The sequence below is a fragment of the Grampus griseus genome (assembly GCF_964374135.1).
Source record: "Grampus griseus genome assembly, chromosome: X".
NCBI lineage: Eukaryota > Metazoa > Chordata > Mammalia > Artiodactyla > Delphinidae > Grampus > Grampus griseus.
In genome coordinates, this window is record NC_138999.1 from 88,938,490 (window position 1) to 88,952,863 (window position 14,374).

The 14,374-nt window shown below is 47.4% G+C and overlaps 1 protein-coding gene across 1 annotated transcript in view; it reads right to left on the reverse strand.

Moving 5' to 3' along the window:
* Nucleotides 1–483: 483 nt before the first annotated feature.
* The window catches only part of LOC309817585 (uncharacterized protein), a gene marked incomplete at both ends in the record, with an annotated part of 36,109 nt that continues 22,218 nt past the window's right edge, over nt 484–14,374 (reverse strand). The window contains 18 exons of the mRNA XM_082646867.1: nt 484–560; nt 1,189–1,231; nt 1,327–1,442; nt 1,551–1,609; nt 1,715–1,822; nt 1,966–2,021; nt 2,105–2,227; nt 2,556–2,592; nt 4,392–4,528; nt 4,685–4,792; nt 4,912–5,000; nt 5,148–5,217; nt 5,356–5,436; nt 5,553–5,657; nt 5,773–5,856; nt 6,862–6,924; nt 6,977–7,036; nt 7,141–7,319. Of these exons, the coding sequence (XP_082502993.1) occupies nt 484–560; nt 1,189–1,231; nt 1,327–1,442; nt 1,551–1,609; nt 1,715–1,822; nt 1,966–2,021; nt 2,105–2,227; nt 2,556–2,592; nt 4,392–4,528; nt 4,685–4,792; nt 4,912–5,000; nt 5,148–5,217; nt 5,356–5,436; nt 5,553–5,657; nt 5,773–5,856; nt 6,862–6,924; nt 6,977–7,036; nt 7,141–7,319 (1,595 nt within the window). The remainder of the gene's footprint in view (nt 561–1,188; nt 1,232–1,326; nt 1,443–1,550; nt 1,610–1,714; nt 1,823–1,965; nt 2,022–2,104; nt 2,228–2,555; nt 2,593–4,391; nt 4,529–4,684; nt 4,793–4,911; nt 5,001–5,147; nt 5,218–5,355; nt 5,437–5,552; nt 5,658–5,772; nt 5,857–6,861; nt 6,925–6,976; nt 7,037–7,140; nt 7,320–14,374) is intronic.

Genomic DNA, 14,374 nt, shown 5'->3' on the forward strand with positions numbered 1-14,374 from the left:
CAATACTGACTCTGCTCCCACTGGCACTCAGCAACCAGATTCCTTCCACGTCCCTCCTGTGTCTGTCTCCCAGCTTCCTTGACTGGTACCTCTGCCCCTCCCCACAGAGCCCACCTTTGGAGAGACTGTCTACCACCTTCACTCGATTTATAGGTTTATCCCCAACCCACGGGCAATTTCGCATTTACCCTTTACCACAGCCCAAGGGCTGGACGCTCTGATGCCCATTCTCGGAAGAAGACACTGAGTCACACAGAGGTCATGTGACTTGACCAAGATAACACAGCGAGTGAGTGTTGTTTCAAGGAGAGAACCCATAGGCCGATTCCAGAGCCCACACTCTTCCTAACCACTAGGCTACACTGCTACTGGGATCTCCCTGCTGGCTTTCCACAATGCCGAGTAAACCTAAGGTCTTTGCCACCACATTTCCACGCCCCTGAGCCCAGGTGGGGATGGGCATTCCCACCCACAACAGGGCTCTCAACTGGCGTAGCGGGCAGGGGTAGCGATGAAGGTCCGGGTGAAGGCACGCACACAGCCCTGAGAACTTCCTTCCACTTCAACAGCAAACAAACAACAGTACCCCTTAGAGCCACACGTGCTGTACATGCTCACATGGCGGTCCCCAGTCAGGGTGTGACTGGACACTCATGCTGAGAGGGCAATTGTTCACGGGGGCCAGGGTGTCGGGAATGGGAGGGCAACTATAGGAGCAGTCTGCACCCAGTGACAGGGTCCCTGACAACCACTACAGAAGTCCACGGATGCGTTTTTCACAGCCGCCCAAGAGGTGGATACTACTACCCTGTTTTGCAAATGAGGAAACCGAGAGGTTCAGTAATGGCCCAAGTTCTCAGAGTAAGGATCTGGGATGAGAGCCACCAAAATCCACAGCCTGTGTCCCCAACGCCCAGGGTGTGCAGGGCAGACAGGCATGGACACAGCTCAGACCTGGGTTGTCTGTGGGAAGCCTGAGGGCAGGAGAACACAGTGGGGAAGGGGAGGGGAGAGGAGGGGAGGGGAGGGGAGGGAACAGAAGGGAATACAAGGGGAGGGAAGGGAAGGGAAGGGGAAAGAAAGCGAAGGGAAGGGAAGGGGTCAGGGACGCTGGGTGGTTCTGGGTGTGAGCCTGGCCAGGGGGAGGCAGCAGTGGGGCATCTGCGCTGGGGGTCTACACACACTCACCTTCCTTGAACACCCCGCTGACGGAGAAGCAGAGCATCGTTTCCTGAAAGGGAAGAGCCCAGGCGCCCAGTCACCACCTCCACCTCCCACCCACCTGCGGCTTCCTGGGCCCGCCCGAGGGAGAAAGCAGGCGCTCACCGTCTGGAACCACGTGTCCACCACTAAGGAGCTGAAGGCATGCTGAGTCTTGGGCAACACACAGAGAGTGTGCACAATGACACGTTTTGTGTGCTTCAGCAGCTGGACCCGCAGGTCTGTGAGGGGAGGGGAAGCGAGCGAAGGTCAGGGGCTGCCACGCCCTGGGCCCTATGATTGACCCCTTCACCGCCCTTTCCCACCCAGTCTTCCCATCACACACTCACAGGGGTCCTTGAGCTTCTTCATATTCCTGCTGTCCTTGAAATACTTGCACAAGCTGCTTCTAGGAGACAAAGAGCAACAGTGGGTGGTGGGTGTTTGCAGGAGCTGCCTGTGTCTGCTGGGGAGCCACACGGCCCAGGAGCACAGGCTGTGCTGTGATACTCACGGGGCTGGGTCCTCGGGGTGGAAGGGAATCGTCAGGGAGAAGCAGGCCTCCTCGTGATAAGCACCCGCGAGAACCTGTCTGTCTCCATAGTCATGGATCAAGTAGTACCTAAGGAGGAGCAATGAAGACAGTCTATCTCTGTGGTCTGGACCTCAAATGAGACTTGAAAACTCCCCTGAGCAGACCTGTGCTCAGGTGGCCTCATCTGTCCTAGTCCTCCCTCCCTTGCTCAGCTTCCCAGAGATACTTACTGCTTCAGGAATTGCAGGACTAGGCTCTTCAGCTCATCAGATCCAAAGTAGCTTCCCTGGAATCAAATGGCACTTGAGACTATGCAGTAGATAAAGCCTCCCTGCAACACCCCAAATGTTGTTTGATCCTCTTCCTCACCTTGCAGGGCTTTACTACGTAGGGAGTGTCAATGTCAACGGTCACTGGTGATGGTAACTCCTGGCCATCCTGGAGAAGGGAAGAGGAAGTCAGGAGTGGAGACCAGGGGAGTGGCCCTGGATGATCCGGGAAAAGGATGGGCCCAGGAGGGTGAGGGTCAGAGGTCAGGTGTGAAAGGGCCCTGGAAATTCCATGGGAAAGCTTACAGTGGATGTCTTCATCATGAGGTCCTGGAAGTCTCTAGTGTTATATTCAACTTGTGTGTGTGCGTGTGTGTATTTATGGGTATTTTTCCAGCAAGTATATCCATGTCATTTTCAGGAGTCCATGTCCCCCAAAATGGTTAAGGTTCTGATGCTAATATGTGATCTAGGCAAGACCCAAAGGGCTTGAGGGCAGGTGCAGAGGCCACCGACATTCGTAAGAGACAATGATTTACGTAGGCACTTACCAGGCGTAACAACTTCGGGAAACATTCTCTGATGGCCCTGTCCAAAACCAAAAATAGAGAAGAGGTGGTTGATAGTTCAAGATTGCAATGCTTCCTTTGAGTTAAAACAGTAATACCATAAACAGAGATCAATGTGTTCTGGCCAATCCAGCAGCACCCTTTGCCCACCTCTGCTCCTGATTTTAGGGGTTTTCAGTCCACTTACCTGTTGAGCACTGAGCATCTGTCATCTTACTGTCTGAAAGGCACTGTCTCCTCATCTCTCTCAGTACCTTCACTTTAATATTCCTTCCCTGCCTCCCTTCCTCTCCTTCGCCTGGGTAGCTCCCACCCAGACTACTCGGACTCCCTTCTCCAGTGCCACAGGGACCAGCATTTCAAACCCATGCTGCAGGGCTTCCTTCTCCTCCCTCCCTTCCTCCAGGGCCCCACTGAAGGCTGTGGGGAGAAGAGGGGATGGAGTGGGAGCCCAGGGCTCTGCTACCTCACTGGGGGTCCAGCACTCTGGCAAGACCCCGACACCCCCCAGGGATGGCCCAGGATGCTGGGCCAGCGAGGTGAGTGAGGTGGGGCTCAGGGAGGGAGATGGAGGGGATGAAGACAGAAAGGGAGTGAAGGTAGGAAGGGAGAGATGAGAGAGACATAGGGGCACAGAGACAGGGGGGAGAGAGACAACAAAGGGAAGAGAAAGAAGCTCTCCCGTGGTCGGGGTCAGGGAAGAAGAGAGAAGAAAGGGGAAACGGCACACTTGTTGCGGCTCTTCACCTGCCCCAGAATCGCCCAGACACACCAGGTAGGAATGGAAAATATGCACATGTTGGGCTGGGGGCCCACTGGATGCTGGATGAAACTTTGTCACCTGTGTGAGCTCAGCCAGACTTGGGCATGGGAAACCGAGCAGCCACGGGGGCAGACCTTCCTCAGAAGGAGTAAAGGGTCAGGACCCAGCTCAGTATGGGGTTGAGGATCCGTGGCCCCCTCTGATGATCACCGTCTTCTCTCCCGATGACCCCTGCACCTCTCTGAGTTGGTTCTTTATCTGAGGAATCATACCTGTCTCAGGCTGCCCAGGGCTCCTGTGAAGGACCAGGCGGGATGATGTGATGTGTGCAGGGAGGGATGGGAAGTGCCCCTCAGAGGCCTGTCCTTCGGTCTCCTCTACCACCTCTGCCCTCTGCCTTCCACTCCTGCCTCAGGAAGCCCTCTGATCACTGGCGGGGGCCCACGTCTGGCCCCTTGACTCAAAGAGCCCTGCTTTTTCCCAAGGAGGGTCCAGTTCCTGGCACTGGGCCAGCAGAATGGATGTCATGACAGCAGCCACCCATGGCCTCAGCCCTCAGCATGATGCAGGAAAGCACCCATGTCAACCTGCAGTGGGAGGGGGTATCCCTTTGGAGGAAGGGGAAGAGGGCCCCTCTCAGAACGGGGGAGGCAAACCCCATCTCAGCACGAAGAAAGAAGGCTTCTCTCAGCAAGAGGCCCTGGACTGGAGGACCCTTCTCAGTCCAGGGCGCCAGCATCTGAATCAAGGCTGGTCGCTCCTGGTCCTGGTGAGGAGGAGAAGCCCTGCTTCCTGGGGCACACTCTTGGGAGGTCTTGCTGGAATATATCTGGGCGCAGAGAGCTGGAAACAGACCCCAGAGCGCCTGCAGAGGTGAGCAGGTCAGGGGAAGGAAACTCCTCACCGGTGATAGGCACAGAGAGAGCAGAAGGTGGGGCCTGTGATCCTCCCAGAAGACCAGGGCTGCCACCTTTGGCAAAGGGGCACTGTCACAGATAGTCTAGGCACCCATGGGTGAAGGTCACCAAAAAGGGTGACAGGGTGTTCACACTGACCTTACATAGGTGGACTGGTCTGGGAAGGTGTCACACAATGGGCTCCCTTGCAGCCACAGCTCTTCAAGCTTCAGTGCTTGCATCTTGCTCAACTCCCACACAGACGTCAGCTGAGAAATATGGGGCAGAAGTGGGAAAAGGAATCCCAGGGAAACAGGGACATCTGGATCCCTGCACCCCCAGACCCCTCCCTCCCACACAGGTACCTTCACCTGCCTCCTGTCATCACTCTGTTGGACACTAACATGCCGCCCCACTCTCAACCCAACTTTGACCTGGCTCCCTCTTCTCACCTCATTTTTGGAGAGGTTCAGGATCTTGACCGTGGGGGCCATCTGTATAATGTCAGACAGGCCATCCAGCTGGTACAGTTTGTTGCTGCTCAAGTTCAAGGACAACAGCTTTGGGGCAAGAAGAGGTAGAGTGAAGGTTACTATCTAGGACCTTGGAGACAAATCTGCCCTCCACCCCATCTCTTCCACCCCCTACCCTAATACCAGCACTGGGCCTACAGCCTCACCTCAGGGAAATACTTTTCGATGACCTGCAGGGTGGCAGCCATGCAGCTTCTTCGATTCAGAAATATATCAATATCATAGCCCACCAAGTCTTCAGGAAGGAGAGGGGAGGGAATAGGATGGCTGAGTGGGGTGTGGGGCCAGCACCAGCCCCTCCCCACGTTACCATCCCTAAGTTCTCCCTCCAGGAAGACCCCTCTGCCCTCACCCGCCCTAGAATTACTGCTGTCAGCCGTACCTGGGTCAAGGCGGAGCCTCTGGAGGTCAAGAGCTTGCTGGGAGACATCAAATCGTTTGCTCAAGGTCAGCTGTGGAGAGAGAGATGGAGAGAGCCGCTCTGAGGCTGTGGTGGTTGCAGGGAAATCGGGGGCGAGGGGGACTGGGGTCTGGAGGAAGGAGAGGTGGGTCTGAGCGCTGGCACACTACTCGCCGTGAGTCTCCATTACCTTTAGCTGCTCCATTTCTTCTGGCTTCAACTTATCCCGCACAGAGTAGGGAACAGCGGAGGGGCTGACAAAGACAGGTATCTGCAGGAAGAAGAGGTGGGGTAAGCACCAGGAACTCTAGTTCCAAAGAAGACAACCAGCCCCTGGCCTGTACTCCTTCCTCAGGATGAGGTACACGTAACGCCCTCGACACACACCTTTCGGCTCTCCTCGTCACGAATCTTGTAGCTGACATCCATCAATGCAGAGGCAGTGCTAGCTTCCTGGACAAAGAACCGAGTCCCATTTTGCATAAAGTGGAACTACAGGGATTGAATGCAACAGCAATAGAATCAGAAGCCAGCAGACCCTGCTGAACCAGGTCTCTCTCTCCCCCTTCCCTGTGCCCACGCGTCTGGCTTCGGCATCCTCTCTTACGTCCACTGGAGTGAAGGGGACACTGCAATGGCTCTGGATTGACTTCATTAGCCATGTCCTGTCATACTTTATCCCACAAGGAATCTAAGGATGAAAAGAAGGCATGGGAGAGAGGACAGACAACAGGGAATTTAGGCTGCAGGAGGAACCTTTTCCTGTTCTTTTCCGGCCTTCTACTGGGCTTGAAAGGGATTGTAAAGAAGGGACCACTGGCATGATTTCTTACGGGTGTGCGTAATATGGATTTCCTAAGTACTCTTTCTCTCCAGTCAAACTCTCTTCCACATAATCAAGGTGTCAGAGATGATCTTCCTTTTATCAATTTCCAGGAGATCCTACCCAGCGCACACACTGCTTGCCCCTCAGACAAGGTCTCCAGAGGCTCGACCCTCTGTCTCCCACACTCAGCTTGCCAAGCTGAGACCTCCAATGTGGAGTCGCTCCATATCCTTGGCAGTAGTTTCCATCTTTGCTTTGAGACAGGCTCCTCCGTTCTCCTCACGGTCAGCCTGCTCCCTGTACATTGCTTCTCTGAACCCGCCCTTAGATGAACAAGACTCTTAACTCCTGGTAATAAAAAGGACAGATTACAAACTGTCCCCAGTGAAAGAAACCAGCATCTCTACATGAGACCAACATAGCTCCCCCTGCCTTTTCTCTCCTGCACATTCCGTACATTTTACAGGATACTCACTGTGACCCTGAACCAGCTCCCTGGGGTTCCATCTTGTGTGTTCTCCCCCATTTCCCTCTCCAGAGGTTTTCTGTTTCTCCACACAGTAGTATGCATGTGGCCTTCACTTTGCCATCTCACTCCTCTCTTGTTGCCTCGGATGGTACAGGGAGAGCTGCAGGGGGGACGTGGAGAGAAGGACGGTGAGTGGCCATAAGTGCTAAGAAAGTCTTCTGTACACCCTCGTCTCTTTGACACCAGCACTACAATTAGGATTGCTCAACCATTATTTCACTTCTAGCATGCTTCAGTTTTGCAGTGAGAGAAGAAAAACAAGTCCACGGAGAGTGAGAGAGGTGCATAGTCCCAGGGGCTGCTGTGCACAAACCCTGCTGCCTGGCCACTTACTGGCTTACTTCGGGGTCCTCCTGGACATCCCTCTTCACCACGTTTCCATCATCCTCCTGGAGGTTTGAAGGCTGAGGTCACACCCATCACGTTCAAAACGAGGGCTCCTCTCGCCAGAATTACCTGGGAAAGAACTCCAACCTTTCTTTCTTCCTTGAGGTGGTCTACCACCATCACTGTACTCTGAAAAGAGGAACAAAAATACAAGTTTGCAGACACATCTGTGGTCCACTTACCACGTACCATGTCTTAGGCTAACAGCATGGTAGGGCAGGCCAAGTGCCAACCTGGCCTAAGGGACCAGTCCCACAAGCCTCAGAAAGGACACTCTTCTGCCTGTCCAGAGAGGACAGCCTTATCCGACAGATGGCACTATCAGGGGAAGAATCGAGGAGGAGCAGGATGAGGAAGAGGAGGACAAGGAGGACAAAGAGGGAGGAGGGAGGAGAGGACAACTGCGCTGAAACTTTTAAAACAGTGGAGCAGGACTGATAAAGAACCGAGGTGTATGTGTCCATGGGCTAGACTGGACACCAGTCATATATACCAGGAAGGCACCCGAATCTTGCTTTCTCTCAGGACTTTCCAGCAACCACACCAATACCTCTCTCGTGCTTCCCAAATCCAATGAGCCACCAAACCGATTCCACTAACAACCAGCAAGCTAGCTGGACTTCCTTTGCCAGTGCACTTGGAGCTTTAATGTCAGGTGGCACTGAGGTAACAGCCTCCTGAACTGTCTCCCTCCCTCCAGCCTTGCCCTGAATAATACTCTGTTGGAAAGATCCAGAATGACCTCTCTATTGGGCCAGTCTGAAATGCCTTTCAGCTCAGCAGGCAACTCTTCCTAACTTCAGCCCTTCTATAACAAGGGTGTGAACGATAACCTGGAATGATGTGTCAGCCACCATTTCCCAGTGTTTAGGGATTCTTCTTTTTGCTTTCTATTACTGGTTTTTAATTTGATTCCATCGTGGTCAGGAAACACACTCTGCGGGATTTCAATTCTTCTTTTTTTTTTTAATAATTTTATTTCTTTATTTATGGCTGCGTTGGGTCTTCGTTGCTGCACACGGGCTTTCTCTACTTGCAGCGAGCGGTGTTACTCTTCGTTTGGTGCACGGGCTTCCCGTTGTGGCGGCTTCTCTTGTTGCAGAGCTTGGGCTCTAGGTGCGCGGACTTCAGTAGTTGTGGCACGTGGGCTCAGTAGTTGTGGCACACGGGCTCTAGAGCGCAGAATCAATAGTTGAGGCGCACAAGCTTAGCTGCTCCGCGGCATGTGGGATCTTCCTGACCAGGGCTCGAACCTGTGTTCCCTTCACTGGCAGGCGGATTCTTAACCACTGCGCCACCAGGGAAGTCCCTCAATTCCTTCTGAATTTATTGAGGTTTGTCTGATGGTCGAGGAGATGGTCTAACTTGGTGAATGTTACAGAGACCCTCGGGGGAAAAAACTGTACTCTGCTGTTGTTGGGCAGACTGTTCTATTTATGTCATGCAGATCTCATTAGTTTACTGTGTTATTCAGGACTCCTATATCCTTGCTGATTTTCTCTCTAGTAATTCTGTCACTTGCTAAGGGGGAGGTGGGTGTGGAAGGCCCCCACTATAAATACAGATCTGGCTCTTTCTCCTTTCAGCTCCACCAGTTTTTCCTTCGTGTACTTTGAGGCTCTGTTGTTTGGTGCGTACACATTTAGGATCTTTATGTCTCCCTGGTGTCCTGATCCTTTCATCATTCTGTAAGGCCTCTCTTTGGCTCTTACTCATTTTCTTTACTCTGACATCTACTGTACTGGATACTGAAGCTACAGCCACGCTTAGAAAGTGTCCTGGTTATATCTCACCTTGTCTTCACTCCTAGGAGTTGTGTTGCTGTTCACCCCTCCACCCACAAGTTCTCCCCTCCAGCATATCTAATTCACCATGGGAAAAGATTTGCAAGTTTTTCCGCACCTGCAGAAATAAGATCGTGTCAATTCTCTCTCCCATGGGTGGATTCACTAAGGGTATTTTATTTTTAACGCATTCCACTGAAACAGTGAACCAGCAGATAATCATACTAGTGGCTTGTGGGGAGGGAGGATTATGGTAATTACACTGTTACAAACCAGCTTCTGTTGGGTTGTAATACTTAAAGTCCACTAGGTTTGTGTGCTGTGCCTTTTGTACATTAACTATTCCATGTTGTCTCAGGGCACGCTTATGAGTAAAGATCCGCCCACTGCTGATCACTCCACGATGGACTGATTATGACCAGGCCTCAGATGAACTCCTCTGGGGAGCCCTTGCTTTCCCTGTGTGGCCCGCTGTCAGGGCAATCCTGCTACTCACAACCTTGGGACTTTCCCTGTGTGGCACTGGAAGTGAAAGGAAACACAGATAGGGCATTTGACCCACAAATGCCACTTGCTCAGTCCCCAAACCTCGGAGGGGGCCTGGCGTGCTCTCTTTCTCCCACACTCCACATCCAACTGGTCAGGAGATTCTCTCGGCCCCTCTCTCAAAGTATGTCCAGAAGCCGGCCACTTCTCACCACCTTCATTACCACCCATTCATTTCTGCATTTATGTTTTGCTTTCTTTAGTTGTTCTTTTTTACCTAGTTGCTTTTGTTTTTTCATTTTTTGAGGCCATACTTTAATTAATCTTCATTCTTCCATTTTTACTCATAAAAGTGTCTACTGTGTGAATTTGCCTCAGATCACTGCTCTAAATGTATCCCATAGATGCCAATATGTAGTTTTTCAGTCAATCTTTTAAAAAATTTCTTTACAACTTCAGTTTGCATCTCTTCTTATATTCAACAGTTTTTAAGAGAAGCTTTAAAAATTTTTTTCAGGTGGAAAGGCCTTTCTGTTTTCAATTTTTGTTACTAACTTTTATAGCATTGGGGTTAAAGAGGATTGTTTGTACTATTTCTACTTTATAGAAATTAATTATCTAATCTCTGTGAGATAATTATGATCCATTTTTGACAAGAATATATTCCCTATATAACATTATTGATTAGCTTTCTCTTTTTTTATATGACTTGATCAGCCTTAGACTGAGTTTGGTGTATTAAATCTCCTAGTGTTACTGTTTCCTGTTATTATTATTATTTTATCTACGTCTCCTTGCATTTTCGCTTTATAAAGGTGTTTGTTTGTTATTGGTTCATAAATATTCCTAAGGGTTATATCTTCATTGTGAGTTTTGGCTTTTATCATTAAGACATGTTATTGGTCACGTTTAATGCTTTCTTAAAATCATCCTGAACCACCTGTTTTCTTAACTTTACTCTCTGGTCTATGCATTTTTTCCTCCAGTATCATTTAACACTCACCTACTGCAATATGATAAAAAGTTTGTTGTATTTTCTTCTACTTCTCTACCTTCTCTCATTTTTAGTTGCGGAGTTTCTGTGGGTTTTTTTCACAGCATAAAACTTTTGTACATTAGCCTTCTCCCCTTTCCCCCACCTTCATTTTACTATTGTATGTAAAATACTCACCATTGGGTATTTTGGTGAAGTTTTCCTTCTCATCGCAGTGGGATCACAATCCCAGTTCCTCTTTTAGATTACTTGGCAAACATTCTGTAAAGAGAAGTATAGGAAATATTGTAAGTTCCTGGGTCACAGTGTCACTGTCTCTCTACTCAACTTTGCTACTGTAGTGCAAAAGCATTCATAGTCAATACATAAATGATTGATCATGGCTTTGATCCAATAAAACTTCATTTACAAAATCAAGCAGTGGGCTGAATTTGGTTCAGTGGGCCAGTTTGCAGACCCCTGCTCTAGTAGCTTCCTTAGGAAGGGCTGAGGGGTGCAGAATTTCCTAAGTTTCTGCAAGTTCAAAAGCTTTTTCTGTAGGCTGTGATATTTAAAGGGCACCCAAGTTGGTTATGAAATCTATGCTTCAGCCTTTCTTTTTAGTCAATCTCTGTCTTTTGATTTTTTTAAATATTCTATTTAAGGTGGGTTTCATATCCTCCAATGCTTGCTTGAGTATAATTAATTTTGTTTGGAGTGTTGACTTCCACTCTTTTTCTCCTTCATGGTTGTTTAACATGTATGCACTTTTGTTCCCTCATCTATTTTTTTTTTTTTTACAAAGCTTTGTATGGAATTCCCTTCATTCTGTTCATCTGTATGATACTGGTTTTTTTGACAAGATTCCTAGTTTAATAATGTGAAATTTTGTTAGTATAGCAAAGACCAGATCCTTTTTTATTTTGTTTGTTTGTTTTGGTGATGAAGGGAGAAGTCCTGAGTGCTCTGATTTTGCGGTTCTCTTATGTCTTGCAAGATCCTTAATTTTCCCCTTTTGTTTATTTTCTCCATCATTACCCAAGTGCCAACGGATGCTTCTCCCTAACTCTTTGCCTTTCTTCTTCCCTAAGAGTTATATCTTTCAAAGACTGCACTTTAAATCATCTCTGTCCCTTCATAAGCTCCGATTTTGGAGTGCCTTCCCTGTAGTCCAGGCTCTCATATTCTAGGACACATTTTTGGTATTTTTAGATTTATTCTGGGCTTAGTCCTTCTGCTGTAGTTTTAGATCAGCTTTCAGCCCTTTTCCATCTTTCCTCTCTCTTGGCAGCTTTTCTTGGTCTGTCTTTTTGTTTTCCACAAAGCCTAGTAATGGGAGTGTGACAAATCTTATGCCAGGATTCATGATTTTTCTTTTTTTACTCACAATACTTTTGAATTTTTGACCTTCTCCATTTTAAAATACTGATGAGGGTGTGGCTTTTGTGTAGATGTACATTTTCCTTCTTATTGGTTTGTATCCTTTTGGGAGAAAATAATATTTTTAACATCTTTATTAGAGTATAATTGCTTTACAATGGTTTGTCAGTTTCTGCCTTATAACGAAGTGAATCAGCTATACATACACATATGTCCCCATATCTCTTGCCTCTTTCATCTCCCTCCCTCCCACCCTCCCTATCCCACCCCTCTAGGTGGTCACAAAGTGCCGAGCTGATCTCTTTGTGCTATGGGGCTGCTTCTAACTAGCGATCTATTTTACGTTTGGTAGTGTATATATGTCCCTGACGTTCACTTTATCCCAGCTCGCCCTTCCCCCTCCCCGTATCCTCAAGTCCAGCCTCTAGTAGGTCTGCATCTTTATTCCCGTCTTACACCGAGGTTCTCTGACCATTTTCTTTTTTTTTTCCTTTTTCTATTTTATTTTATTTTTTTTTTGGTGGCTTAAAATGGCAGAAATTTATTCTTTCATAACTCTGGAAGCCAAGTCTGAAATCAATATCACTGAGCTGAAATCAATGTGTTGGCAGGGCTGTTCTCCTTCTGGAGGCTCCAGGAGAGAATCCATTTTTGCTTCTTCCAGCTTCTTGTGGCTGCCAGCATCCTTTGGCGTGTGGTCACATCAAAACAACCTCTGCCTGTGTGGTCACATTGACATTTCCTTTTCTGTGTGTGTCAAATCTGGTTTTGCCCCTATATTTTAATTTATTTTATTTTTTTAATTTATTTTAACATCTTTATTGGAGTATAATTGCTTTACAATGGTGTGTTTGTTTCTGCTTTATAACAAAGTGAATCAGTTATACATATACATATGTTCCCATACCTTTACCCTCTTGCATCTCCCTCCCTCCCAGCCTCCCTATCCCTCCCCTCTAGGTGGTCACAGACCACCTAGCTGATCTCCCTGTGCTACGCAGCTGCTTCCCACTAGCTACCTATTTTACGTTTGGTAGAGTATATATGTCCATGCCATTCTCTCACTTTGTAACAGTTTACCATTCCCCCTCCCTATATCCTAAACTCCATGCTCTCGTAGGTCTGTGTCTTTATTCCCGTCTTACCCCTAGGTACTTCATGACCTTTTCTCAGGGTATGCCCAGTAGTGGGATTGCTGGGTCGTATGGTAGTTCTATTTTTAGTTTTTTAAGGAACCTCCATACTGTTCTCCATAGTGGCTGCATCATTTCTCATTCCCACCAATAGTGCAAGAGTTTTCCCTTTCCTCCTCACCCTCTCCAGCATTTATTGTTTGTAGATTTTTTGATGATGGCCATTCTGACCGGTGTGAGATGATATCACATTGTAGTTTTGATTTGCATTTCTCTAATGATTAATGACGTTGAGCATTCTTTCATGTGTTTGTTGGCAATCTGTATATCTTCTCTGGAGAAATGTCTATTTAGGTCTTCTGCCCATTTATGCATTGGATTGGGTTTTTTTTGTTATTGAGCTGCATGAGCTGCTTGTAAATTTTGGAAATTAATCCTTTGTCAGTTGCTTCATTTGCAAATATTTTCTCCCATTCTGAGGGTTCTCTTTTCATCTTGTTTTTGGTTTCCTTTGCTGTGCAAAAGCTTTTAAGTTTCATTAGGTCCCATTTGTTTATTTTTGTTTTTATTTCCATTTCTCTAGGAGGTGGGTCAAAAAGGTTCTTGCTGTGATGTATGTCATAGAACGTTCTGCCGGTTTTCTCCCAACTGTTTTATAGTTTCTGGCCTTACATTTAAGTCTTTAATCCCTTTTGAGTTTATTTTTGTGTATGGTGTTAGGGAGTGTTCTAATTTCATACTTTTACATGTACCTGTCCAGTTTTCCCAGCACCACATATTGAAGAGTCTATCCTTTCTACATTGTACATTCCTGCCTCCTTTATCAAAGATACTGTGACCATATGTGCGTGGGTTTATCTCTCGGCTTTCGGTCCTGTTCCATTGATCTATATTTCTGTTTTCGTGCCAGTACCATACTGTCTTGATTACTGTAGCTCTGTAGTATAGTCTGAAGTCAGGGAGCCTGATTCCTCCAGCTCCAATTTTCGTTCTCAAGATTGCTTTGGCTATTCGATGTCATTTGTGTTCCCATACAAATTGTGAAGTTTTTTGTTCTAGTTCTGTGAAAAATACCAGTGGTAGTTTGATAGGGATTGCATTGAATCTGTAGATTGCTTTGGGTAGTAGAGTCATTTTCACAATGTTGATTCTTCCAATCCAAGAACATGGTATATCTCTCCATCTATTTCTATCATCTTTAATTTCTTTCATCAGTGTCTTATAATTTTCTGCATACAAGTCTTTTGTCTCCTTAGGTAGGTTTGTTCCTAGATATTTTATTCTTTTTGTGGCAATGGTAAATAGGAGTGTTTCATTAATTTCTCTTTCAGATTTTTCATCATTAGTGTATAGGAATGCCAGAGATTTCTGTGCATTCATTTTGTATCCTGATACTTTGCCAAATTCATTGATTAGCTCTAGTAGTTTTCTGGTAGCATCTTTAGGATTCTCTATGTATAGTATCATGTCATCTACCAACAGTGACAGCTTTACTTCTTCTTTTCCAATTTGGATTCCTTTTATTTCTTTTTCTTCTCTGATTGCTGTGGCTAAAACTTCCAAAGCTATGTTGAATAATAGTGGTGTGAGTGGGCAAACTTGTCTTGTTCCTGATCTTAGTGGAAATGCTTTACGTTTTTCACCATTGAGGACGATGTTGGCTGTGGATCTGTCATATATGGCTTTTGTTATGTTGAGGAAAGTTCCTTCT